We start from the raw sequence: 27,152 nt of genomic DNA on the forward strand, positions 1-27,152 counted from the left end.
TTGTGAAGGATAACTTTGTCTCTTTTTTTGTGTGTACCAGCAGCCCTAACGACCATCCCCACAGCCCAGTGTATGTTTGGCCTGCAACTCTTTACTTTGATTCACATATATAAAGGTGGCCGAGCGCTCCTGTGTTCTGTGTGAGACAGCTGATGCCAGACTTGTCTGGTGGTAGCTTTTATCTTCAAGAACAAAAAGACTGGAAGTCTGAATTTGAACATGTTGGATCCTTCTCTCCTCCGACATCATCGTTTTGAATCCCAACAAATTTGAGGCATCCAAAACCAAAATGTTTGGTATAAATTTTGCCCCCAAATCAACATTGTGGGGTGGGCCAGGTTTGTTACTTAGAGGGTCCTGGTGTTTTCTGGTGGAGTTGGAGGCAAGACTAAGGCTATGTGCACATGTTGCGGATTTTGATGCTTTTCCGTAGCATTTTTGGATGGGGGTGTGCGTGTATGTGTGTGTACGGGTGTCTGTGTGTATGCGGGTATCTGTGGGGCTGTGTGTCTGTGTGTAGGCAGGCATTGTCCGATGGGACTACTAGTCCCATCGGGCTATGCCTGCTACAGTGACAGCTAGCCGATGATCATCCGGCTACTGTGTTCGTGTAAAAAAAAAAAAAAAAAAAAACCACACATATACAGTACATACTCACCATACAGCTAATCCCCGACGCCCTTGATCACCTGTAAAAATAAAAAAATAATAATAAACCACCAGTATACTCCCTGTTCTGACGTAATCCATTTAATAACGAGTGTCCCACGGCAATCACCCGTGTAGAGCTGTCACATCGTGAGATGTGATCACTCTCCAGGAGCCTCCGGTGATACAATGACGGAAGGTATCATTTCACCGTCAGAGGTCACTGTCACTTGCGGCACTGTTGCATGGAAAAATTCTCACGCAGCAGTGCCGTAAAGTGACAGCACGAACTCCAGTGTTCATTTGCAGCATGTCATAACAGCCAAAGGTGCTCTACTAAGTACTAAGGTGCTAAGTAGTAAAGTACTGCCGGAGTCATTAAAAGGGGCATTTTGGGTCAAATTTGGATAAATCCCTTTTTATATTAGTTGCATTGAATTATATAAATTGTTCCAGTTTGTTTTTTGTGCAAAAAGCTGAAAATATTGTTATTAATGTTGATTACAATTGTACATGGTATTTTTCCACATGCCTTTTTAATGTAATAAATTAACAGTGATATAATCAGTTACTGTAGGGTATATATATTTTTTATATTCACTTTACTCTGCTTTCACAATTACTAGGCAAGTCAGTATTTTGAACACATCACCATTTTCATGCAGATTTTCCAACTACAAGCTGTATAAACTTACAGGATGAAGCAGATCAGGTGATGTGTATTTTGTGTAATGAGGGAGTCTGTAGCCCAAAGATACAACCCCCTTTATCAATGCGAGCAGAATTATTAGACTACGTGCCCATGATCAGGAAGTAGCAGCATTTTGAATGCAGTGTATTGTCGCTGCATTCTAATCACGCAGATAAATCTGTATGTGTTCAATGAACCATGCGGATTTACCGCATCCAATATATTCTGCTGTGGAAGTTTCTGTTGCGGAGACAAGTGTCTGTGCAACAGAAATTAACATGCTCCTAAACCCGCGCCACTGGTGAGTTTACGCAGCGTCAACTAAAAGCACAGTGGGCATGGGATTTCTGTAAATCCCATCCACTGTACTTCTAATGCAGAACACAGCCTTTTGGACACAGTGCAGGTAAGCTGCATCCAAAACGCTATTATTCAGGATCGTGGGCACATACCCTTAGTAAGCTTGTTCCTCAGGCAAAATGAGCCAAAACAAAGATTATCTGACTTTGAAAAATCAGACGTTTTTACAATCTGGCTTCCGGTCACACCACTCCACTGAAACTGCCCTAACTAAGGTCACCAATGACCTCTTAACCGCCAAGAGCAAGCGACACTACTCTGTCCTCCTCCTCCTCGACCTGTTGGCTTCCTTTGACACAGTGGACCATTCCCTATTATTACAGACCCTCTCATCCCTTGGCATCACAGACTTGGCCCTATCCTGGATCTCATCATACCTAACAGACTGGACATTCAGCGTCTCCCACTCGCACACCACCTCCTCACCTCGCCCCCTATCTGTCGGAGTCCCACAAGGTTCAGTCCTTGGGCCCCTGCTCTTCTCCATTTACACCTTTGTCCTGGGACAGCTCATAGAATCTCATGGCTTCCAGTATCACCTCTATGCTGATGACACACAGATCTACATCTCTGGACCAGATATCACCTCCCTACTAACCAGAATCCCTCAATGCCTGTCCACCATTTCATCCTTCTTCTCTGCTAGATTTCTGAAACTTAAAGGGAACCTGTCACCCATCCCCCCCCCCCCCCCAGTCGTTTCAAACTAAAAGAGCCACCTTGTTAAGCAGTAATGCTGCATTCTGACAAGGTGGATCTTTTAGTTCTGGGTGCTGTAACTAGAGAAATAATCAGTTTTATAATTTGTCTGAAATACCTGGTCTTCAGTCAAGTAGGCTGGCGTCTCCCCCCTGCTTCAGACAGCACACAGCTGTCACTCACATCTTCTTGGCGCCGCCTCCTCCTCACCACTGTTTTCAAAATAGCCGGCGCCTGCGCTCTTTTCCCCTGCCTGGTGCAGGCGCAGTGAGCGCTGCCGGTCTTTCCTCATATGCAGCCCAGCTGACTGCGCCTGCGTGGCGCATTTCTCTTGCGTATCACCCCTACTCTGGAACCCTCTACCACAACACATCAGACTCTCGCCTACCATCGAAACCTTCAAAAAGAGCCTGAAGACCCACCTCTTCCGACAAGCCTACAACCTGCAGTATCCACCGATCAACCAAACCGCTGCATGACCAGCTCTATCCTCACCTACTGTATTCTCACCCATCCCTTGTAGATTGTGAGCCCTCGCGGGCAGGGTCCTCTCTTCTCCTGTACCAGTTATGACTTGTATTGTTTAAGATTATTGTACTTGTTTTTATTATGTATACCCCTCCTCACATGTAAAGCGCCATGGAATAAATGGCGCTGTAACAATAAATAATGATAATAATAATAATAAAGTGTTACACAAGGATGCGGCACTTTTTGGAAATTTCTAAATTATTGGTGTATGATCATTGAATCATCAAAAGTTTGGTTGAAAACAGTCAACAGTGTTGCAAAAACATGTGAAAAATAAGACACACATTATAGAAAAGACTCCCATTAACTGCTCAAGATTTCAGAAGACTCAATATGAAGTGATCAGGAACCCATTATCCTCCAGTGTTGTCATATTCCAGAACTGCAACCTCCTTGGTGGCCCAGAAGTATAAGGTGTTTAGTGCTCAGGGACATGGCCAATGTAAGAAGGGATGAAACCTGACAACCAGTGAGCAAGTGTAGCACTGGTGTCTATGCGGACTGCTCCTCTCATCTGGCAGGGACACGGCTCACTCGCCGTGGCTCCTGTCACGCTCTTCCACCTTCCTACTCGGTGTCTGCGCATTGCGTGCAAATCCGTGGGCACTGTTCTTAGGGCGTGCGCGCACTCCATCCTCCTTAAAGGGACCTTGCTATCCATCCTAAAGTCCCCAGCCAGTTAGATTCCTACACAATTGCTTGTTCTCAGGTTCCTGTCATGTTCGTTCCCACTAGTTCCACTAGTGTCTGTCCATCCCTAACCTCCGTGCCAGAACCTGCCTTGTCAGTCTGTATGTCAGCCCGACCCGTCTGTGTTTGCTGTGCCAGTCTGTATATCAGCTGGACCTGCCTGCACCTGCCATGCCACTTTTTATAATAGCCGGACCCTTCTGCAGCTGCTGTACCAGTCTGTATATCAGCCCAAATCATCTGCATCTGTGGTTCCTGTGTTCCTGCTGTACCTGCCTGTATTAGCTGTATTCTCCTACTGGGCCATTCCAGCTACCTGTCCCTTGGCGGACAGCTGCTGTGTGTTCGAAGTCTGTCTTGGAGTGTGGCCATGTGCACACGTTCAGGATTTTTCGCGTTTTTTTCGCGTTTTTTCGCTATAAAAACGTGATAAAAACGCGAAAAAAACGCTTACATATGCCTCCTATTATTTAGAGGGTATTCCGCATTTTTTGTGCAAATGTTGCGATTTTTTTCCACTAAAAAATCGCCATCGCGGAAAAAAAAGCAACATGTTCATTAAAAATGCAGATTGCGGGGATTCCGCACACCTAGGAGTCCATTGATCTGCTTACTTCCCGCATGGGGCTATGCCCACCATGCGGGAAGTAAGCAGATTATGTGCGGTTGAGACTCTCCTCCACGGACTGGGCACCATATAATTGGTCAAAAAAAAGAATTAAAATAAAAAATAGTCCTATACTCACCCTCTGATGGCCGCCGAAGTGTTCCCGCCTCTCCGGTGCATGCTCTCTCTTCGGTTCCTATAGATGGTGTGTTCAGGACCTGTGATGACGTCGCTGTCTTGTGATTGATCGCGTGACCGCTCATGTGACTCACGCGACCAATCACAAGCCGCGACGTCATCACAGGTCCTGAACCACACCGGCATCTATAGGAACGGACGCCGCTGAGGAGATCGTCTGGGTGAGTATAACCATTTTTTTATTTTTTTTAATTATTTTTAAACATTCTATCTTTTACTATAGATGCTGCATAAGCAGCATCTATAGTAACAAGTTGGTCACACTTGTCAAACAGTATGTTTGACAAGTGTGACCAACTTCTCAGTCAGTTTTCCAAGCGATGCTACAGATCGCTTGGAAAACTTTAGCATTCTGCAAGCTAATTACGCTTGCAGAATGCTAAAAAAACCGCGAAAAAAACAGAAAAAAAATGCAAAAAAAAAATGCGGATTTCTTGCAGAAAATTTCCGGTTTTCTTCAGGAAATTTCTGCAAGAAATCCGGACGTGTGCACATACCCTTACAGCTGGTGTCCATTGGGCGCCAAGCCTAACCCCACCATTAGGGGCTTTAGTGAAGAGTCTGGAGCTCACCTAGTTACGTCCCACCAGGTTTCACTCGGGCCACGGCACTGTGGTTCCACCACCCTAATTACAACAAGACACAGAAGTTGAAATATCAAGACTGAACCAAGAATTACCATATATACTTGTGTATAATCCGACCCGAGAATAAGCCAAGCCACCTAATTTTGCCACAAAAAATGGGAAAACATATTTACTTGATTATAAGCTGGATATGCATTTTCCCCTCATCCCTATCCTGGTATGCATGGCTCCTCATCCCCATCATTGTCTGCATGGCTCCTTATTCCCATCCTTGTCTGCATGGCTCCTTATTCCCATCCTTGTCTATGGGAATGGAGCGAGGTGAATATTCATAACCTTAATGAGCTGGCACCCGTGATAGCCAGGCAGCTGTTGCAAGCCGGCGGCTGTGGCTGTAACTAAAAAAAACCCAAAACATCCTGCTTACCTTCCCTGCTCTCCCTCAAGCGGCCGAGCGATCATGTGTTCCCGCTCATTAAAGGAATGAATATTCACCTCTCTCCACTCCTATGGGCGTGGAAAGAGGTGAATATTCATTACCTTAATGAGTGGGCACCCATGATAGCCCGGCAGCTGCTGGAAGCCAGCAGCTGTGGATGTAACTGTGTGTGCTATAAGAGAAATTAATATTCATTTCCAGTGCAGTGAATATTCATTTCACTTTAGCACCAGGCACAGGCTCTAGCCGCATCCGCTGGCTCCTGACTCCTGTGACCCGCTACTCTTCCGCTTCCCGTCCCCTGCCGTCTTCTGGGACAATGACACGTGTATAAGCCCAGGGGGGGCATTTTCAGCACAAAAAAATGTGCTGCAAAACTCGGCTTATACACGATTATATACGATATTTGAAGACAGATTTTTCAAAGGTTTATGGACTGATGAGATGTGAATGAGTCTTGACGGACCAGATGGATGGATCAGTAATGGGCACAGACCTCCAGTTTGACTCTGTCACCAGCAAGGTGGAGGTGGGGTGCTGCTATGTACTGGTATTATTAAAGATAAGCTAGTTAAATCTGTTTGGGTTGAAGAGTAACTTAAAATCACCTCCTAAACCTACTGCCAGTTTTTAAAGTACACTTTCTTTCATCTACATCTGACAAGAAAACCATGATTTTTATGGATGACAATGCTCCATCGCCTACAAATAAGCCCTCCTTTTCTTGGCTGCCAATAAAGGTCTTAAATATGAAAAAATAATGACATGGCCTCTTCCGCTCTATTATCTTAACCCTATTGAGAACTTGTGGGCTCTTCTTAAACTGAAGATTTAAAGTGAAGGAAAACACTGCACATATCTGAACAGTTTCTGGAAGGCTGTGGTTGGTGGTGGCCAAAAAGTTGATCATCAAGAGATTAAGAAACTCACTTTAGTGGCAAGATCACAGTACCTGGGCTGCACTTGGAGAAATGAAGAATACTTGATGGTATGAAATAAAGCTTTTTTATTATCCAACGTGTTTCAACACTGGACTGACGCCCTTTTCAAATAAAAAAAACCTAATTTTTGTAAATTTCAGACATGTATTTTGTACATTTTGAGTTGTTTGGTTATTGTTGTCACTATAACAGATGAAAATAAGCTATTGTATGGAAAAATTTTCTTTTTTTCTATTAAGATGCCTAATAATTCCACGAACTAAATGTTTCCCTATAATTCTGCACACAGATATTCTCCTAAGAAAGGCAAAACCTCACACTTTCTTACGTATACAAATTTATTAACCTTTTGGGTTGACCGACAACAATGTAGTTGTTCAATAATAAAACTAATGAGCGAAAATACAAATTGCCTAATTGTGCATACAGTGTATAATCCGTGTATACTCGTGTATAAGCTGAGTGTTTCAGCACATTTTCTTGTACTGAAAACGCCCCCCTCGGCTTATACATGAGTATACATAAAGCTGGCGAAGGAGGGGGAGTAGCAGGAGCTGGCGGATGTGGCTGTAACTGTGCAGCTGTTAGCGCCCAGTGACAGCTGAAGCTGCAGCCCCCAGCTTCAAGAAGACATCTTACTCACCCTCCAGCGTGCCCTCACAGCATCTTGTTGGTCCTGGCGCCTGAAGCTCTTCCTGTGCTGAGCAGTCACGTGGCACTGCTCATTAAGGTAATGAATATACACGCCTCTCCACTCCATAGCCAGAACGAAATGCTACGACGGCACGCTGGAGGGTGAGTATGATGTTTGTTTTTTTTGTAATAGGAAGCATGCATATCGGAACTGGAGGGAGCCACGCAGACAACAAAGGAACGAGGGGGAGCCATGCATAAATGACAGGATCAGGGGAGTCATGCATACAACGATGGAACAGGGGGAGCCATGCATACAACGATGGGACTGGGGGAGCCATGCATACAGCGATGGGACTGGGGGGAGCCATGCATACAACGATGGGACGGGGGAGAGCCATGCATACAACGATGGGACAGGGGAGAGCCATGCATACAACGATGGGACTCGGGGAGCCATGCATACAACGATGGGACTGGGGGAGCCATGCATCCAGCGATGGGATGGGGGGAGCCATGCATACAACGATGGGACAGGGGGGAGCCATGCAAACAATGATGGGATGGGGAGAGCCATGCATACAGCGATGGGACTCGGGGAGCCATGCATACAACGATGGGACTGGGGGAGCCATGCATCCAACGATGGGACAGGGGGGAGCCATGCAAACAATGATGGGATGGGGGAGAGCCATGCATACAACGATGGGACAGGGGGGAGCCATGCAAACAATGATGGGATGGGGAGAGCCATGCATACAGCGATGGGACTCGGGGAGCCATGCATACAACGATGGGACTGGGGGAGCCATGCATCCAACGATGGGACAGGGGGGAGCCATGCAAACAATGATGGGATGGGGGAGAGCCATGCATACAACGATGGGACAGGGGGAGCCATGCATACAACTATGGGACAGGGGGGAGCCATGCATAGAACTATGAGACGGGGGGAGCCATGCATACAACTATGGGACAGGGGGGAGCCATGCATACAACGATGCGACTGGGGGAGCCATGCATACAACGATGGGACGTGGGGAGCCATGCATACAACGATGGGACGGGGGGAGCCATGCATGCCAGGACGGGGGAGCCATGCATAGCAGGACAGAGACGGTGGGGAGCCTCGCATAGCAGAACAGGGATGAGGGGACAGTGCATACCCAGCTTATACTGGAGTCAATAAGCTTACTCAATTTTCCATGGCAAAATTAGGTACATCGGCTTATACTTATGTCGGCTTATACTCAAGTATATACTGTATGCAGACAAGATAATTATTGAATTAACATTGCATGTTGAGTTATTTAAAAGTGCTTGCACATGTTAATTTCCAATGATTCATGCATTCTAATTCTAAACATATATCTATGTAATTTTACTCTCTGTTTTTGGTTAAATGAGTGAATGATTTAAGTTACGTTTTCAGTGAGGAAACTTGATCATGCATTGTAGATATCTGAGAGGAGATACCATAAATAGACGCCTACATCCATAAAGAAAGGTTCTTTGTGTGCTGTAGCAAGTAGAAAACTAGTAGTAGAATGACTTGTTTACAGAATCCTCTACATTGTGGAAGGGTAGTAAGTAGTGATGAGGGAGTGTACCCAGATAAGGTGTAATCCGAGCACGCTTGTGTCCTAATCGAGTATTTTCGGGCCGCTTGAAAAAATGGGGAAATCCCTGCGTGTGATGCGGCTATCAAACAGCTGCTAGACATGCAGCCACGGCAATTCGAGCATTGTTTTTCGAGCATGCCTACTCGATTAGGACCTGAGCATTCTCCGATAACGCTCATCACTAGTAGTAAGCACTAAAAGCCTCCCACTACATAATCAACTTAGTGAAATGTCTTCTAGAAATGTATAAAGTTCTTAAAGGGAACCTGTCACCACATTTGCCCCATATGTTGCCACCACCTTTCAGCCCTCATATAAAGCGTACTAATATGTTATGTATCTACCCGGCCTGCAACAAAAGAAAAACACATTTTATTATACTCACCTGGGGGGCGGTCAGGTACGATAGGTGTGGCTGGTCCTGGTTTAGTGCCTCCTTCTTCTTTCGATGTCATCCTTCATATGGATGATGAGTGCTACATCATCCACACAGTCTGCCTGGCATCATGCTCCTGTGCAGGCGTACTTCTCTGTCCTGACCAAGGCAGAGCAAAGTACTGCAGTGCGCAGGCGCTGGGAAAGATCAAAGCGCCCCAGTGCATGCACACTGCAGTACTTTACTCTGCCCTAGTCAGTACGCCTTTGGACGAGCGTGATTCTGGGGAGACTGTGGATGATGTAGCACTCATCATCCACATGAAGGACGACATCGAAAGAAGAAGGGAGGCACCGGACCAGGACTAGCGACACCCATTGGACCGGACCGCCCCGCAGGTGAGTATAATAAGAGGTGTTTTTGTTTTGTTGCAGGCTGTGTCGGGGGCATATACACAGCATTATAGTATGCTTTATATGAGGGCTGAAAGGTGGTGGCCGGATCTCATATGGGGACCCCTGCTCTGAATCCCCACTAACACAATGCCGCTTTGTAAGTAGGAGTAATGGCCAATACAATGTAGCGAGGTGTATTGAGCATGATTTCTGTGCCTTACTGCAGTAAAGTGTGTAATTCTTCTTTCATCGTTCCATGATCCTTCCATCTTGTTTATTTTTGTAAAACATTTGCAAACTTTCAGCTTCCTGGCATTTATCTTTTTCTTTTAAATATATATTTTTTTAAATGTAATTCTAAAACTCCCTTTATTTTTCAGTGACCTTATCCATTTCATGACAAGTGGACCGATAGTAGCAATGGAAGTAATTGGAGATGATGCTGTTTCTGCTTGGAGAAAATTACTAGGTCCAACAAACTGTAGTGTAGCCCGAAGTGAATCCCCGCAAAGCATCCGAGCCAGGTTTGGCACCGATGGAACGAAAAATGCCGCTCATGGTTCTGACTCCGTCGCTTCAGCTGCCAGAGTAAGTGCTTTTCATCAAGGTGCCAAGTACTGTATTTTGCTTATAAATATATGTATCACCTTAAAGGGAACCTGTCCTAAGTTTTGGCCGCTATAAGATGTGGCCACCGCCTTTTAGGGCTTATCTACAACATTCTATAATGCCATAGATAAGCCATCGATCTGACCTGCAAGATAAGAAAAATAAGTTTTATTATACTCACCCAGGGGGCAGTCTGGTCCGATGGGTGTCGCAGGTCTGGGTCCGGCGCCTCCCCTCTTCTTGTGACGCCGCCCTCCTGCTTGCTTCATGGTCCCCGGAATCGCGCTCCTGCACAAGCGCACTAATCTGCCCTGTTGAGGGCAGAGCAAAGGAGAGGGGAGGCGCCGGACTCGGAACTGCGACACTCATCGAACCGGACCGCCCCCCAGGTGACTATAATATTTTTATTATAGAATGCTGTAGACAAGCCCTGAAAGATGATGGCCGCATCTTATAGCGGCCAAAACAGCTGACAGGTTCCCTTTAACGCTTCAGCCAGTTTTGACATTCATGGTAAGGAATTTTTTATTTATTTTTTTTAAATCTTCACCTTACAAAAGACATATGCAAATGGGTTGTCCAGTATGAGAATATTGATAACCTATCCATAAGATACGTCATCAGGATCTAATCGGCAGTGGTCCAATACCCTCATCTCTTACTTGCTCCATTGGCTGTAGGTTGTGAACACTTTATTCGAGGCAGCAAGGTGCAGCTCCATTCAATGTAACATTAGTATGGATATTCACGAAAACAAAACCTGTATACCTACTCAAAAGCAGTGAATAAACCAAATCAAAAAAGTATATAAAAATATAATTTTATTAAGTCATAGTATTAAAATATAGGAAACAATAAAAACACATGAACGATGGAAGGAAAGCAAACGACAAAATGTAAGGAAACCACTGCATAGACATTAGTAGTGGGTGTAATGACTAAATAACATAGTGATGGAGGAGAAACTCCCATACAAATAGCCAATTGTATATATAAATGGATGTAAGAAACATCATAAACATTGCCATAGTGAAGTAGACATAGACAAGAAAGCAAGAACAAGAGAGTGACATATACCAGTAGTCAGTACGTCGTGGCTCCTGTGACTCCATTCAGTGTGCAGCAGATGCTGACGTGTGCTGCAGAACAATGTCAGATTCTTTGGCAAGTCTCTACACCCGGCGGCTGTCAGAGCGAATAACAGCTGATCAGTGGGGGTGCTGGCTGTTGGCTCCCCACCGATCTCATGATGACCACCTACCCTATGGTCTGTGACCAGAAAACTCCTTTAGCTGTTGGTCACTACGGTTATAGCAAAGCAAAAACAATCTAACTGTTTTATGTTTCACTACTTTTTCTTTTACTTTTTTTTGTTTGTTAAGTCACCACACTCAAATGCTCAATATATTGAGCATTGGTGGGGTACATATGACATTTTGATTATTTTTTTATTCTATGATATATATTTTTTAATTCAGGATCAACCAAATAGCATTTCTTCTGACAGCGTACACTGGATGGGTTCAATCTGGTTCATACAGATGTGGCAATCTTTGGTTTGTTTTTTACATAATAAAGTAGAATTATTATTATTTTTTTAGACTAGTTAATACACCAGATTTCTATGCTTTAGGGGGTTAAATGGCTGGCATTGGAGTTCTCTGGATTTCGGCCATTGTGGTAGGATCCTTGATGTACATTACTTGTAAGCTATCTTCAGGAAATGATCTATTGTTTATCAGGTTTTTTTGTGTCAAGTGTTTTTTTTTTTTTTGGGTGGGGAGGGGTTTGCAATGTTTGTTTTTTGTCTAGCTTTTTTTTCCAATTTCACAAACAAAAAATAGAAATCTTGAAATTTTCAAACTGACCTTTAGGGTTTTTTTAGACTCTAAATTCTTGTTGTTTCAGGTAATTCACAAGTACGTTAGCCACAGTGAACAGAGTCTGACCCTATTTTTTCTAGTGAAGTGTCTAATGCTAGCCCCCCCCAAATACATAAGAAAATAAGGTGGGGGTCTCAAGGTTACATAAACCCTGAACAGCCTTCATGTTATTCTATGTTTTTTTTTTTACTTTAGCTGTTTTTCTTTATGAAAGGTCAAACAAAGGTCAGTGAGTCAGCTCTGATTACCTCAGGAGCAGTTCAGACCTGTTCTGACTGGCTATATTGGCGCCTTTTTAACTGTTTGCTATTGGTGGAATATTATTTTGGCGGTCTTTTTTAAAGTATCAAAAGCCCTGCTTGGTGGTTCTTTCCCCATTCCGCTGGATATATGAAGAAAAGAAGATCGCACCCTCGCTCCCTTTATTTATTATTCCTACTGTCGTGATGGTTTATGTGTGGGATAATCTCCCATTCTATGGGTGGATTGATGTATTGGTGTTTGGACAATTTTATCTGAGTAATTTATTGATTTATTATGTTATTGAGTCTTAATGCAATCCAAAATAAACTTCATGGCCATTTTATTCCAACAATTTGAATTGTCTTTTTATTATTGGTATGAATGGGTTTTGTGTGGCCATGCGCGTGTGCTAAGGTCATTGTGAAGGGAAGCCGGGTCCGCAGTGACATCACCTAATATAAATGGTGGATCCTGTGTTATCAGCTGTGGATAGAGATGTTATCTGCCATTGTAATCTTGCCTTTGATGATAAGAAGCCTTGATATTTTAGAAAATGATGCTTTCATACCTGTTTTATATTTCTTTCTAAAAGCAAAAGTGCGTGCCCTAGAGAATTAAATTGTTCTGTACGACGTTGGAGTTTTTCAAATCGCTTTGACTATTATTAAGAACTTTACAAAAAAAAGGTTCAGCAGAAACCTAGCTGGATGTTGTGTATAGTTGCAATCAAAAGTACTCAACTCTGATTTTCAAATGAGCTTTATTAGCTAGACCTCCAAACTTTCTACTGTTAAAACCAAATGACAATTATTTATGTACCTCAAGACAAGTAATATAACAAGTGGTTTCTCCAAATTGAACACATAATGCCACTTTTGCTGACAACTGCAGTCTCGCCATCTTTCAGGCCCTTCATGATGAGCATCATTAGTACATCACCCTTTGGCTGTTATGACCTGCCGTAACTGAAATAATAGCCACACACCGGATTTGTAAGAACTTTGCCTATTTGTTTTTGGATTAATTTAATATCTCTTTATTTATTATTGTCTTTCCATGGTGTAATTGACCAATGACCACACTGCCTTTTTCCTTTTTGGGGGGTTTTATGGGGTGTTTTTAATAGTTGTTTCTACTTCTGATATTTGTATTGTACTTAATTAACTTTTATATATTTGCATTTATTACTTTTTTTGTATTTGTGCCCTCGATGTAACCTGAAAGATGAGAAAAAGAGGTTAGATTATACTTACCCAGGGGCGGTCCCGCTGCGGTCCGGTCCAATGGGCGTCACGGTCCGGTCTGGGGCCTCCCATCTTCTTACGATGACGTCCTCTTCTTGTCTTCATGCTGCGGCTCCGGCGCAGGCGTACTCTGTCTGCCCTGTTGAGGACAAAGCAAAGTACTGCAGTGCACAGGTGCTGGGCCTCTCTGACCTTTTCCGGCTCCTGCGCACTGCAGTACTTTGCTCTGCCCTCAACAGGGCAGACAGAGTACGCCTGCGCCGGAGCCGCAGCATGAAGACAAGAAGAGGACGTCATCATAAGAAGATGGGAGGCCCCGGACCGGACCGCGATGCCCATCGGATCGGACCGCCCGCCCAGGTGAGTATAATCTAACCTCTTTTTCTCATCTTTCAGGTTACATCAGGGGCTTATCTACAGCATTACAGAATGCTGTAGATAAGCCCCTGATGCCGGTGGGCTTAGCTCTACTTCGATTTTGGGGGTGACAGGTTCCTTTTAAAGAATCACCCCCATTAGATTTTTTCCCCTTAACCCCTTATTGACTGCCGATACGCCTTTTAACTGCGGCAGTTAAGGGGCCTTATTCATCAATGCCGTTTTTTTCTAAAGGCGCTGAGAAATAAGCATATAGTGTCCCCCCAGCGTTGGAAAATCTCCCAGGGGTTGCTGAGACCCTGGAGAACATGATCAGTGCTGGTTTTTACTGTCCTCTGATCGGTGTTATTCGCTGAATAACGGCGATTGCATAATAAAAAAAAAATAATAATTCAGATTTAAAATTGATTTATCTCTTCTCTAATATGATCTAACATATACCGTATATACTCGAGTATAAGCCGACCCGAGTATAAGCCGACCCCCCTAATTTTGCCACAAAAACTGGGAAAACTTATTGACTCGAGTATAAGCCTAGGGTGGAAAATGCAGCAGCTACCGGTGAATTTCAAAAATAAAAATAGATGCTCCATACCGTTCATTATGGCCCCATAGCTGTGCCATATAGTGCTCTGCACCGTTCATAATTGCCCCATAGCTGTGCCATATAGTGCTCTGCACCGTTCATTATTGCCCCATAGCTGTGCCATATAGTGCTCTGCACCGTTCATTATTGCCCCATAGCTGCGCCATATAGTGCTCTGCACCGTTCATAATTGCCCCATAGCTGTGCCATATAGTGCTCTGCACCGTTCATTATTGCCCCATAGCTGTGCCATATAGTGCTCTGCACCATTATTGCCCCATAGCTGTGCCATATAGTGCTCTGCTCCGTTCATTATTGCCCCATAGCTGTGCCATATAGTGCTCTGCACCGTTCATTATTGCCCCATAGCTGTGCCATATAGTGCTCTGCACCGTTCATTATTGCCCCATAGCTACGCCATATAGTGCTCTGCACCGTTCATAATTGCCCCATAGCTGTGCCATATAGTGCTCTGCACCGTTCATTATTGCCCCATAGCTGTGCCATATAGTGCTCTGCACCATTATTGCCCCATAGCTGTGCCATATAGTGCTCTGCACCGTTCATTATTGCCCCATAGCTGTGCCATATAGTGCTCTGCACCGTTCATTATTGCCCCATAGCTGTGCCATATAGTGCTCTGCACCATTATTGCCCCATAGCTGTGCCATATAGTGCTCTGCACCATTATTGCCCCATAGCTGTGCCATACAGTGCTCTGCACCATTATTGCCCCATAGCTGTGCCATATAGTGCTCTGCACCGTCCATTATTGCACCATAGCTGTGCCATATAGTGCTCTGCACCATCTATTATTGCCCCATAGCTGTGCCATACAGTGCTCTGCACCATTATTGCCCCATAGCTGTGCCATATAGTGCTCTGCACCGTCCATTATTGCCCCATACCTGTGCCATATAGTGCTCTGCACCATTATTGCCCCATAGCTGTGCCATACAGTGCTCTGCACCATTATTGCCCCATAGCTGTGCCATATAGTGCTCTGCACCGTCCATTATTGCCCCATAGCTGTGCCATATAGTGCTCTGCACCATTATTGCCCCATAGCTGTGCCATACAGTGTTCTGCACCATTATTGCCCCATAGCTGTGCCATATAGTGCTCTGCACCGTCCATTATTGCCCCATAGCTGTGCTGCTGCTGCAATAAAAATAATAAAACACATACTCACCTGTCTTGCTTGCAGCTCCTCAGCGTCCCGTCCCGGCGTCTCTCTGCACTGACTGATCAGGCAGAGGGCGGCGCGCACACTATATGCGTCATCGCGCCCTCTGACCTGCACAGTCAGTGCGGAGAGACGCCGGGAAGACAGAGCGGCGCCCGGTGTGTGGAACGAGGACAGGTGACTATGTAATACTTACCTGCTCCCGGCGTCCCACTCCTTCCCCCGGACAGCTGGTCTTCGGTGCCGCAGCCTCTTCCTCTGTCAGCGGTCACCGGCACCGCTGATTAGAGAAATGAATTATGCGGCTCCGCCCCTATGGGAGTGGAGTCCATATTCATTTCTCTAATGAGCGGTCCCACGTGACCGCTGAACAGGGGAAGAGCTGCGGCACCCGGAGACCGTGGGACGGGCAGGGGGAGCGTCAGGATCGCCGGGACTAGGTAAGTATGCCTCGGCGCCCTCTCCCCCCTCACCCGCCGACCGTGACTCGAGTATAAGCCGAGAGGGGCACTTTCAGCCCAAAAATTTGGGCTGAAAATCTCGGCTTATACTCGAGTATATACGGTAAGTGAAATGGGTTCTCCGATCCCCCCATAGTACCTTAGGTACCTGATCCGTGATCCTCTAGCCCCGTCCTTCTTCTGCAGAAAGAAAATGGTGAGCGCATGCGCAGTGTGCCTGACAAGATCTGCACCCTGCAACCGCTTGGAATTTTCTTATTGGCTGATGTTTTTTGATACTATGATAGACCCTATTATAGTGATCAAAAGCCCCCAATATTAGTAAATACGTCAGCACTTAGGCTGTGCCTCTTTTCTGTCCCTGTAATTGTTCTGGGAGAGAAGAGTGATGCCCTGCATCCAAGTGCTGACCTTTTAGTGAAGAAAAGGTGAAAAAAAACAAAAAAAACCACATTTCTACCCCCGCATCTGTAGATCTCCTAAACCTCATTGATTTTACCCCTGTGTCATCCCCTCCCTGTCAGATTACATTTTTTTTAATATAGATTTTTTTTTTCTTCATTTTTTGCGGTTAGGCTTATTAGGTTTAGGCTTTTTAGAGCTAGGTGTACAGTTTTTTTTAAAAAAGTATAAAAAAATCTATAAAATACTAGTATTAGATTAATTTAGGTCCAGTAGTGTTAGAGTTGGTTTAGTTTTTTTGATAGGCAGGCATATAAAATAAAGCAATGGCCTGCAGAGTGTATGGAGCAAGGGTACTGCCTGTATTGCTCTGAGAGCGCAGGCAATTTTCAGTGAGTGAAGACTCCTCTTCCTCCACGGGAACCCACAGTCCTATGGTAACGGAGTCGGTCATCACTGCTGAAGCTTCAGAGGTAGGACCAAGTACCACAATCCCCCCATTGCTGTGGTATCATGACAGTTCATTTTCCCCTCAAATTCCCTCTTTTTTAGAAGCCCCTGGAATAAAATTGATGTAACCAATTTTACCCCCTTTGATTTTTTTCTAAATTTTTGTTACCTGAGAAGCCCTGCAATTGATTGCCCACAAAACCAATTTATATGCCGACAATTAATTTCCCAAAAATCCACTGCCTTTCATTTCTGTTCCTGGATCCCCACAAATGTCCCTGAACATGGCATTAGAATAAAAAGAAACCCACACTCCGCTCCTACTGGGCAACAAAATCTGTCCACAGCACCCCTGTATTTGCAGCTGTCATGTCCCGAGTTCTTTTATGAAGCCCTAATGAGATTCCTCCATTTTAGTGACAATTCATTTCTAAATTCCTATACCCCAGACACCAAATGTGACAGTCGATGAATCTTTTATGAGTTACAAGGGCCGTCTGTCATTCTGCCAATTTATCTCCTCCAAACAAGGCAAACACAAGTGTCAAAACTGTACAAAATGTGCAAGAACACATCAGGGTAGACATCTACTTTCCTAATATATAATAATAATTAATAATAATAATTTTTATTTACAATTCCGCAGCACTTTACAATTAAGCAGGGATATGTACAAACAATAAATTTGGTACAAGATAAGACAATTTAAACAGTGACATTAGGAGTGAGGTCCCTGCTCACAAGCTTACAATCTACAAGGAAATGGGGGGACACAATAGGTGAAAAGTGCTTGTTATTTCAGGTCTGGCAATTATAATAAATAGGGATTTTCATACAAAGCTGCATGATCCGGTCATCAGCCCGTGTGTTTAAGTGCAATAGTCAAGTATCAAGTGCAGTTATCATGTGCATGGAGGGTGTGGAGACAGATGAATAGTAGGGTGCAGATTCAGAGTAATATTTGGAAGGCGGGAACAGGGCAAAGTTAGTTTACTGAGTAGTTGATATGGTAGGCTTGTATGAAGAGATCGGTTTTCAAAGCGCGCTTGAATAGGTCGGGGCTCGGTATCAATATATAAAGGTAGATACCGCCAAATTAGCCTCTCAAACTGCCCCCAGACAATAGGCTTCCCAGGTAAAATTGGGAGCTAATGACATCCTTTCTTCATCAAGGGTACACGAGCATCCCCTATACGAATCACTCCACGCTGCAAATACAGGGACCTGTGGGGCAGTCAGTGAAAACTAAGTGGGATTTCCGTCACAGTTGGTGTTCAGACGTTTGGAAAAGGGGGCGACATTCTCAGTTGCAAACGACCAACTTCTTGCAGTGAAGTGGAAGGACATGTACATGCTGACCACACCGCAAGTGGATACAACTGTGAGGGTCAGAGATGGGAACGCCGGCCGGCACAAAAAAAATCCCAATGAGCTCTCACTTTCCTCCAGTTCTAGGAGAATATTGTTGAGTGTCACATATTTGACTCGATGGCACAGGTGGAAGCCTTCAATTCTGAGGATGTCCAAAGACTTGCAGAGCACCATTTTCTTTTCCCCGTTCCTGCCTCTCCCACCCAAAAGTATCCCCCAAAAAGATTCTGGGTTTATAAGAAGCCCAGTAGGAGGAGTTGATTACTGGTACTATTGCGCCAACCAAGCCTTTGTATCTCCCCCTATTTTGAGACCTACCACACATCTTACAATTATAAGGTTTTGTTTTTTTTTAAAAAAAAATAATTTATGTTTTCTGCTTAGTGGGCCCCAGTAGGGTAATTTTTATGGAACAAGTAATGAGAATATTTCACAAATTCTCGTCCATGTATCCACTTCTGTATACTCCAGAGTGTGGACCCATGTTCTTGAAAAAAGTCAGGTCACCTGACAATTCCAGGACTTTATTACCTACATAACCATTTTTGACCATGTTAGATTGACTGTTTTCATGTTTATACGATTATGTCTTGCTACACAACATTTTTGTTTTCATTTATATTACTTATATATTTATTTATATTGGTGATATAGGCATCATCATTTTATTGGAGGATCTCTAATAATGAGGATGTTCCATACTTATACACTATGGGCTTTACTGTATGGTTCTTGCCGAACCTCCTGTACCAGACAATACTTTCAGGATTCTGTAGGGATTAGTTGTTTTGTGCATATAGCGGTTCCTACCTTGGCGGGTGGGAGCTTGGTATAGTGCACCACGTCCAGTGACACGTTAAATTCTCATATAGGGATTGATGGAGCTAAACTGACTTTGTACGACCAGTCTCTGAAAGATAAACCTGTCATTCTAGCCCTGCTGGTGTTATTTCATCTTTGGAACAAACTCCGCTTTGCCACATAGTTGGCTGCATTTTCCTCCACATTCTGCCCTTCATTCCAGTACAGTTTATTCTTCCTGCTACAATATAAGCAATTGCAAAGCAACTGTTTTATTAGCAAGACCAAGTTTTATAATCAGCAAATGTGTTTGTAGGGGCATGCCTGCCTCTGTGAGTAATAATTCCTGGAAGGATTTTCTTGTTTGCTCAATGTCTCTGTAAGCTTTGAATGGGTCCTGGAATTCTATTCAGTTTTACCCTAAAGACCAAATGGTGTGCCATCTATTATAGGCAAAGCCATGTGTCCAGTAGTCACATTGATTCCATATTGGATGCATTTTTGAACAATGAAAAACTACTGCAATAAAATTTGAGGTGTGTTCTTCAGAACGTACAAAAAAGATTCAGAAGAGACAGTGAAAGAAATGCAAATTGTAAATGTTCAAACTACTGTGGTATCAACTGCATAAAAAATGGTGGTATCAAACTACTCACTACCTCCCTAAATACACTAAAGGGTATAATTAGTAAAAAAAAAATACATTTATGGGGTAGTACTGTTGCTCTTGAACCACACAGGCTCTGCAAATATGACAATCCATTCCAAATAGAGCCAAATTTGTGTTCCAAAATTCACATTGTGCCCCTACCGTTCCGAGCCCTACCGTTTGTCCAAACAGAACTTTTTGACTACATGTGGAGGAGTATCACTGCACTCGTAAGAAAGTAGGTTACAAATTGTGGGGCCCACTTTTAGAATTATCCCTGGCAAAAGTGAGAAATTTGGGACTAAAGCAAGATTTTAGTGAAAAAAAAATAATTAGCTTTTTCAATATGATCACCTAATATTATTAATTTCTGTGTTGCACCTGTGGGTTCAAAATCCACTATACCCCTGGATAAAATCATTAAGGGGTGTAGTTTCCAAAATGGTGTCACTTGTGGGGGGTCTATTTAGGCATATCAGGGGCTCTTCAAATCTGACATGGCGTCCACTCAATTCTAGCCAATTTTGGTTTAAAAAAAGTTCTCCTTCGAAGCCCTTCGTGTGGCCAAACAGTGGTTTTCTCCCACACATGGGGTATCCACATACTCAGGAGAAATTGCATAACAAATTTTGTGGTCCATTTTCTCTTGTCACCCTTGTGAAAATAAAAAAAATTGGGTCTGAATTAGAATTTTTGTAAATAAAAAAAAAAAAAAGTTAAATGTTCATTTTTTCCTTCCAGTTTGCTTCAGTTCCTGTGAACATGTGAAGGATTAATAAATTCCTTGAATGTGGTATTGAACACTTTGAGGGGTGCAGTCTTTTTTGGGTATTTTCTGACTCCCCAAAGTCACATCAATGTGAGGTGGTCCCTACAAAAAATGGTTTTGTAAATTTTCTTGGAAAAATGAGAAATTGCTGGCCAACTTCTCTCCCTTCTAACTTCCTAACAAAAAAACAATTGTTTCAAAAATTGTGCTGATGTAAAGTAGACATTTGGGAAATGTTATTTATTAACTATTTTGGGTGACATGACTTCGATTTAAGGGCATAAGAATTCAAAGTTTGAATATTGCAAAATTTTCGAAAAAATTAAAAAAAAATTTTCACGAATAAACGCAAGTCACATTGAAGAAATGTAACCACTATCATGATCACGAGAAAACAATCTCAGAATCACTGCGAAACGTTGAACGTTCCAGAGTTATTACCTCAAAAAGTGACACTGGTCAGAATAGTAAAATTTAGCTTGGTCATTAAGGTCAAAATTGGCTGTCACGAAGGGGTTAAACCTGTGTAAATATTAGTGTAGTGTCTACATTTTCAGTGAGGAAACTTGATCATGCATTGTAGATGTCTAAGAGGAGAAACCAGTTTCCTTAAATAGACTCCTACATCCATAAGAAAGGTTCTTTGTCTGCTGTAATGAGTGGAAAACTAGGTAGTAGAATGACTAATTCCCAGAATCCTATACCTTGTGGAAGGGTAGTAAGCGCGGAAAGCCTCCCACTACGTAATCAACTTCATGAAATGGCTTCTAGAAGTTTATACAGTTCTTAAAGGGTTGTTTAACAGCAAAAAAACATTGTAGATATGCCCTGTTATGGGGCATATAGATGTGATGGCGGGAGGCCCTCTGCCCGGAATCCCCAATAATACAACATTGCTTTGTATCTGGGGGTGATGGCAAATATATTGTAGCGAGGTGGATTGTGCATAATTTTTTTATGTTATTGCAATAAAGTGTATAATTCATCTTTTGTCCTTCGGAAACCAGAATTGTATATTGTTGTAGCACATTTGCAGAACTTCAGTTTGCATTGGGTTTTTTCTTTTATGAGTTTTTTCCTTTTAATATTTTTTAGTTAATTTTAAATGTTAAAATCCCCTTTGTTGTGCAGTAACCCTATACATTTTATGATAAATGGACCGATAGTAGCAATGGAAGTATCTGGAGATGATGCGGTTTCTGTTTGGATAAAATTACTAGGTTTAACAAACTAGTGTAGCCCGAAGTGAATCCCCAGAAAGCATGCGAGCCAGGTTTGGCATCAGGCGTGCTTGATCAAACATCTGATGTGCAAATATGTGCTCTTAGGAGGGATTCTCTTCAGGGGTTGAAGAACTTTGAGACTGCAGTAAAAGTGGCATTTTGTGGTGAATTTGCAGAAATCAATTGTTATATTCGTTGTATTGAGATATTTATAAGGAGCTTGCCATCAGGTTTCCCGTCAGTAAACCGCTGCCTGCAACTTTTTTGTCTTTATACAGCAAAGTGTGAGACGTGACAAACAAAACGTAACTTTAATATTAGCATAGAAATATCACAACTACAACTGGTTGAAAATAAAATGAGCTGATTAGACTAATAAAATAATAAGGAAGTCAGCCTGTCACATCACAGATAGGTAGTACAATCCTCAAAAAGAGAAATATACAGTCCACTTGTATGGCTCAAATATAACACATAAATAGAGAGAAAAAAGTTAGGCTTCTAATAGTGGGATTGATGAGCCAAGTTGGAAAGCAGCACCTTATTTGTGTCCTATTTAGGGTCCTGATGATCCGTTTCGTGTTCTCCTGCATTCAGGCATGCCGCTAAAAATCTTTATACAACACTCTCCCTGTATGGCATTCAGCACCAAATAGTAAGATGTACGGACCAATCCTTTGCACCTCTTGTGACCTTGCTAACTTGACCCCACTTCCTTTAATTGATAGGGCAGGATTAATAAGCTCACAAAAGGCACCAAGATTGGTCCATACATGCCCATTGAACTGCGCTAGAGGGATAGCGGTGTGTAACGATAATTTTTAGCTGTTTGCCTGACTGTAGGGGCACATACAATGGACTATAAGGCCACTTTTACACGTTCAGTATTTGGTCACTATTTTAAATCAGCATTTGTAAGCCAAAATCAGGAGTGAAATAATCAGAGGAAAAGTATAACAGAAACACGTCACCACTTCTGTGTTTTTCACCCACTTTTGCTTACAAATACCGAGGTAAAATACTGACCACATACTGAACGTGTGCACTTGGTCTTAGGTTCCTAATTAACAGGCACATAAGTTGCTGGAGGAAGTTTAATGATGTCAGGTTCATTTCTACATTTTTCTTTTTTTCCATAGGTTTATTGCAAACAGCACAATGTTTTTTTAAATTTTGCTAATAAATCTTATTTGCAGTGGGGGCTAAGGAAGCACTCCTTCCATCAAAATTATTATCCTCTTAAAATATTGCAATCATCAAACTGTGTACTTACAATTGCTCATTTTGCCTTTCTACCCAGTTAATTTTTCTCTTTTCCATTCAGTCTATGACATAATGTGATTAAAAACTGATTAGCTGGATCCTTCTAAGCTCTATGTAGAAACAGGAGGTCAATTTTCCCTGTAGGAGTCATCAGTCACTGCAAAAGTCCCTGGCAGAGGGAATGGGCAGCAGCTGGGTCAGCAGTTGAAAAGAGAAATGATTTCTGCAGGGATAATGACTTCCTGTTTCTAGGTAGAGCAGAGAATAGAGAACAATATGCTTGGTAGAAATTCAAAATGAGCAATTGTAAGTACACAGTGCTATGTAATATGATGACTGTAATATATTAAGAGAATTTAAGAGGATAACAATTTTGATGGGAGGAGTGCTTCTTTAAACACTTTTATTTGCAACTATATAGTGGATATGGGAATATAAGATTTCTGATCAAGTCTTTTACTAGTATTGGTCTTTTCATGATGAGCTTTTTGGACCCCCTCCCACAACTCCATACCCCGTGTGTAACTACAAGTCCTGTAGTTGGGCCCCCTGCATGTTAGACGGGTGTTCAGTTTACACTATATAGCGGGAAATAAGATATGTGATGATATTCATTTATGCACTTAACCAGATAACAGCATTTAGTTTGTTACTCCCGATTACAGTTCAAGGAAAAAGCTATTTGCAAATGACCTCCATTTACTTAAGAGCCATGCTGAGTGCATGTGACATACATGTTATATAGCTGTCAATATACTGTATCAGCAAGCATGAAGTGTGTGGTTAAATAAAAAATATAAATCATTGTCTTAATTTTTTCCACATAGCTTGAAAGGATTTTTGATGCATCAATTCATACAAATAAATTGGTATGCCACCAGAACTCGGATTAGCTGATCTTAATCCTGTAATTGCATTTGGCTTAGGGTACCGTCACACAGTGCCATTTTGATCGCTACGACGGTACGATTCGTGACGTTCTAGCGATATCGTTACGATATCGCAGTGTCTGACACGCAGCAGCGATCAGGGATCCTGCTGAGAATCGTACGTCGTAGCAGATCGTTTGGAACTTTCTTTCGTCGCTTGATCACCCGCTGACATCGCTGGATCGTTGTGTGTGACAGCGATCCAGCGATGTGTTCGCTTGTAACCAGGGTAAACATCGGGTAACTAAGCGCAGGGCCGCGCTTAGTAACCCGATGTTTACCCTGGTTACCAGCGTAAACGCAAAAAAAACAAACAGTACATACTTACATTCCGGTGTCTGTCCGGCGTCTCAGCTTCTCTGCAGTGTGAGCGCCGGCCAGCCGGAAAGCGAGCACAGCGGTGACGTCAGACGTCACCGCTCTGCTTTCCGGCCACTGTGCTTACACAGTGGAGAGAAGCAGAACGCCGGAGGACAGACACCGGTATGTAAGTATGTACTGTTTGGTTTTTTTACGTTTACGCTGGTAACCAGGGTAAACATCGGGTTACTAAGCGCGGCCCTGCGCTTAGTTACCCGATGTTTACCCTGGTTACCCGGGGACTTCGGCATCGCTCCAACGCCGTGATTGCAAAGTGTGACCGCAGTCTACGACGCTGGAGCGATAATCATACGATCGCTGCGACGTCACGGATCGTGCCGTCGTAGCGATTAAAATGGTACTGTGTGATGGTACCCTTAGACAAGTTGCATGGCCTATGCTCTGAGGTTTATTCTTCATTCTGACATACAAAATATATTTTTATGTAGGGTATCTTGAAGGGGTTTACATCTTCTTTAAAAGTTGTTCTTAATGGACCCAGGTTAGGGTAATAAAAAAAGCTTACTGTTTTGTGATAGCAATTCATATGCTCGCCCAGGCCTTATATAAGGCAGAGCGCTCACATCTTGCCCATGAACTCTCACCGTAGTATCGTTATTGTTCTATACTTCTTAGCTGATGTCACTTGAAGTTCCTCATGCCATTTCTACAATTTGCAGCTGTAACCATGACTTTACGTGTTGATCCCAGTTACCTAATTGTCAGTTATCTAATGGATATTCAGGAATAGCACTGTTAAGAAATCGGCCTAAACTGTGCATTTGTATTCCATCTTATTTGCTTGGATGAGAACACAAAAACTTGTTCTCAGTCTAGTTCCATACATTCCCACCTGACACCATAGTTGGTTTCCGTCTTTTATTGTTATTACTATTATAATATTGCTACTATTATAATAATCGTCTTCATTTGACCTAGAACATTTTATGCAGATCTGATGGGAATTGGATGTGGCTTTTCATACTTTGAAAGCTCATTTAGACTGCAGGTTTATTGAGCAGTCTAAACAGGCTGCCTTTCACCCAATAAACGAGCAAAACGCTTGTTCGTAAGGTGAAATCATATTTTATTCTGCAAAGATTATTATCATTCTCATCAACACATTGCCCTTTTCAACAAAGTCTGTGCTGCTGAGATTAATGGCATTCTATGTGCTACAATGCTCAAAAAAATAAAGGGAACACTAAAATACCACATCCTAGATATCACTGAAGTAAATATTCCAGTTGCAAATCTTTATTCACTACATAGTGGAATGTGTTGAGAACAATAAAAGATAAAAATGATAGTTGAAAATCAAAATTAATATCCCATGGAGGTCTGTATTTGGAATGATACTCAATATCAAAGTGGAAAATCAAATTACAGGCTGATTCCAACTTCAGTGGAAATGCCTCAAGACAAGGAAATGATGCTCAATAGTGTGTGTGGCCTCCACATGCCTGTATGACCTCCTTACAACGTCTGGGCACAGTCCTAGCGAGGCGGCGGATGTTCTCCTGAGGGATCTCCCCCCAGACCTGGATTAAAGTATCAGTCAACTCCTGGACAGTCTGTGGTGCAACATGGCGTTGGTTAATGGAACGAGGCATGATGTCCCAGATGTGCTAGATTGGATTCAGCATTGTCGTGCATCAGACACAACCCAGAGCCCAGTGCACCTGCATATGGTCTCGCAATGGGTTAGAGGATCTCATCCCGATTCCTAATGGCAGTCAGGGTACCTCTGGCTAGCACATTGAGGGCTGTGCAGCCCTCTAAAGAAATGTATACCCACGCCATAACTGACCCATTGTGAAACCGGTCATGCTGGAGGATGATCCAGGCAGTAGAACGTTCTCCGTGGTGTCTCCAGACTCTGTCCTGTCTGTGACATGTCCTCAGTGTGAACTTGCTCTCATCCGTGAAGAGCACAGGTGCCAATGCTGAATCTGCCAATTTTGGTGTTCTCTGTCAAATTCAAATTGCCCTGCACGTTGTTGGGCTGTAAGGACAACACCCACTTGTGCACTTTGGGCCCTCCTTCTACACTCATGGAGTCCGTTTCTAACAGTTTGAGCAGACACATGGATGTTAGTCGCCTGCTGGAGGTAATTTTGCAAGGCTCTGGCACTGCTCCTCCTGTTCCTCCTTGCACAAAGGAGGAGGTAACGATCCTGCTGCTGAGTTGCTGCCCTCCTATGGCCCTCTCCACGTCTCCTGGTATACTGGCCTGTTTCCTGGTATCTGCCCCATGCTCTGGACACTATGCTGACAAACAGCTACCCTTCTTGCCACAGCTCACATTGATGTGCCATCCTGGATGAGCTGCACTACCTGAGCAACGTCTGTGGGTTGCAGACACCGCCTCATGCTACTTTACCAATGACAAAATGCAAAAGTGACCAAAACAGCCAAAAAGGATGAGAGCAGAGAAATGGTCTGTGGTCACTACCTGAAGAAGCACTCCTTTTATAGGGGTTGTCTTGATAATTGCCTATCATTTTTACCTGTTGTCTGTTCCACTACAGCAGGAGGAATTGATTCACAATCAAAGTTACTTCATAACAGGACAGGTTGATTTCACAGAAGTGTGATTGACTTGGAGTTACATTGTGTTTTTTAAGTGTATCCTTTATTTTTTTGAGCAGTGTAGGACATTTAATAGTGTAAATGGAACATTAGTCAGGCCTGGACAGACTATCTATATGATCTGTCAGTTCCCATTACATGTCTGTTCTCAAAAATACTCACATATCCCCTGAAATAACAATTCTGTGGTATTTTTCCTCAGACTTCAGTGTTGTGCTATTCCTCTGTTTTCTGAATAAATTGCCAGCTTGAGTAACCATCATTAAAAAGCTGTATCTTTACCCCTTTGGTTACCATCATCACTGAGTGGACAATTTAAGACTGTGTAGATACACA

At 43.1% G+C, this 27,152-nt stretch overlaps 1 protein-coding gene across 2 annotated transcripts in view; it reads left to right on the top strand.

Moving 5' to 3' along the window:
- NME7 (NME/NM23 family member 7) overlaps positions 1–27,152 on the top strand; it is a 339,877-nt gene that overhangs the window by 154,670 nt on the left and 158,055 nt on the right. For both annotated transcript variants that reach the window (XM_077294850.1, XM_077294851.1), the window contains exon 6: positions 9,798–10,005. In XM_077294850.1, the coding sequence (XP_077150965.1) occupies positions 9,798–10,005 (208 nt within the window). The remainder of the gene's footprint in view (positions 1–9,797; positions 10,006–27,152) is intronic.

This window comes from Ranitomeya variabilis, chromosome 3 (assembly GCF_051348905.1).
Source record: "Ranitomeya variabilis isolate aRanVar5 chromosome 3, aRanVar5.hap1, whole genome shotgun sequence".
Lineage (NCBI taxonomy): Eukaryota > Metazoa > Chordata > Amphibia > Anura > Dendrobatidae > Ranitomeya > Ranitomeya variabilis.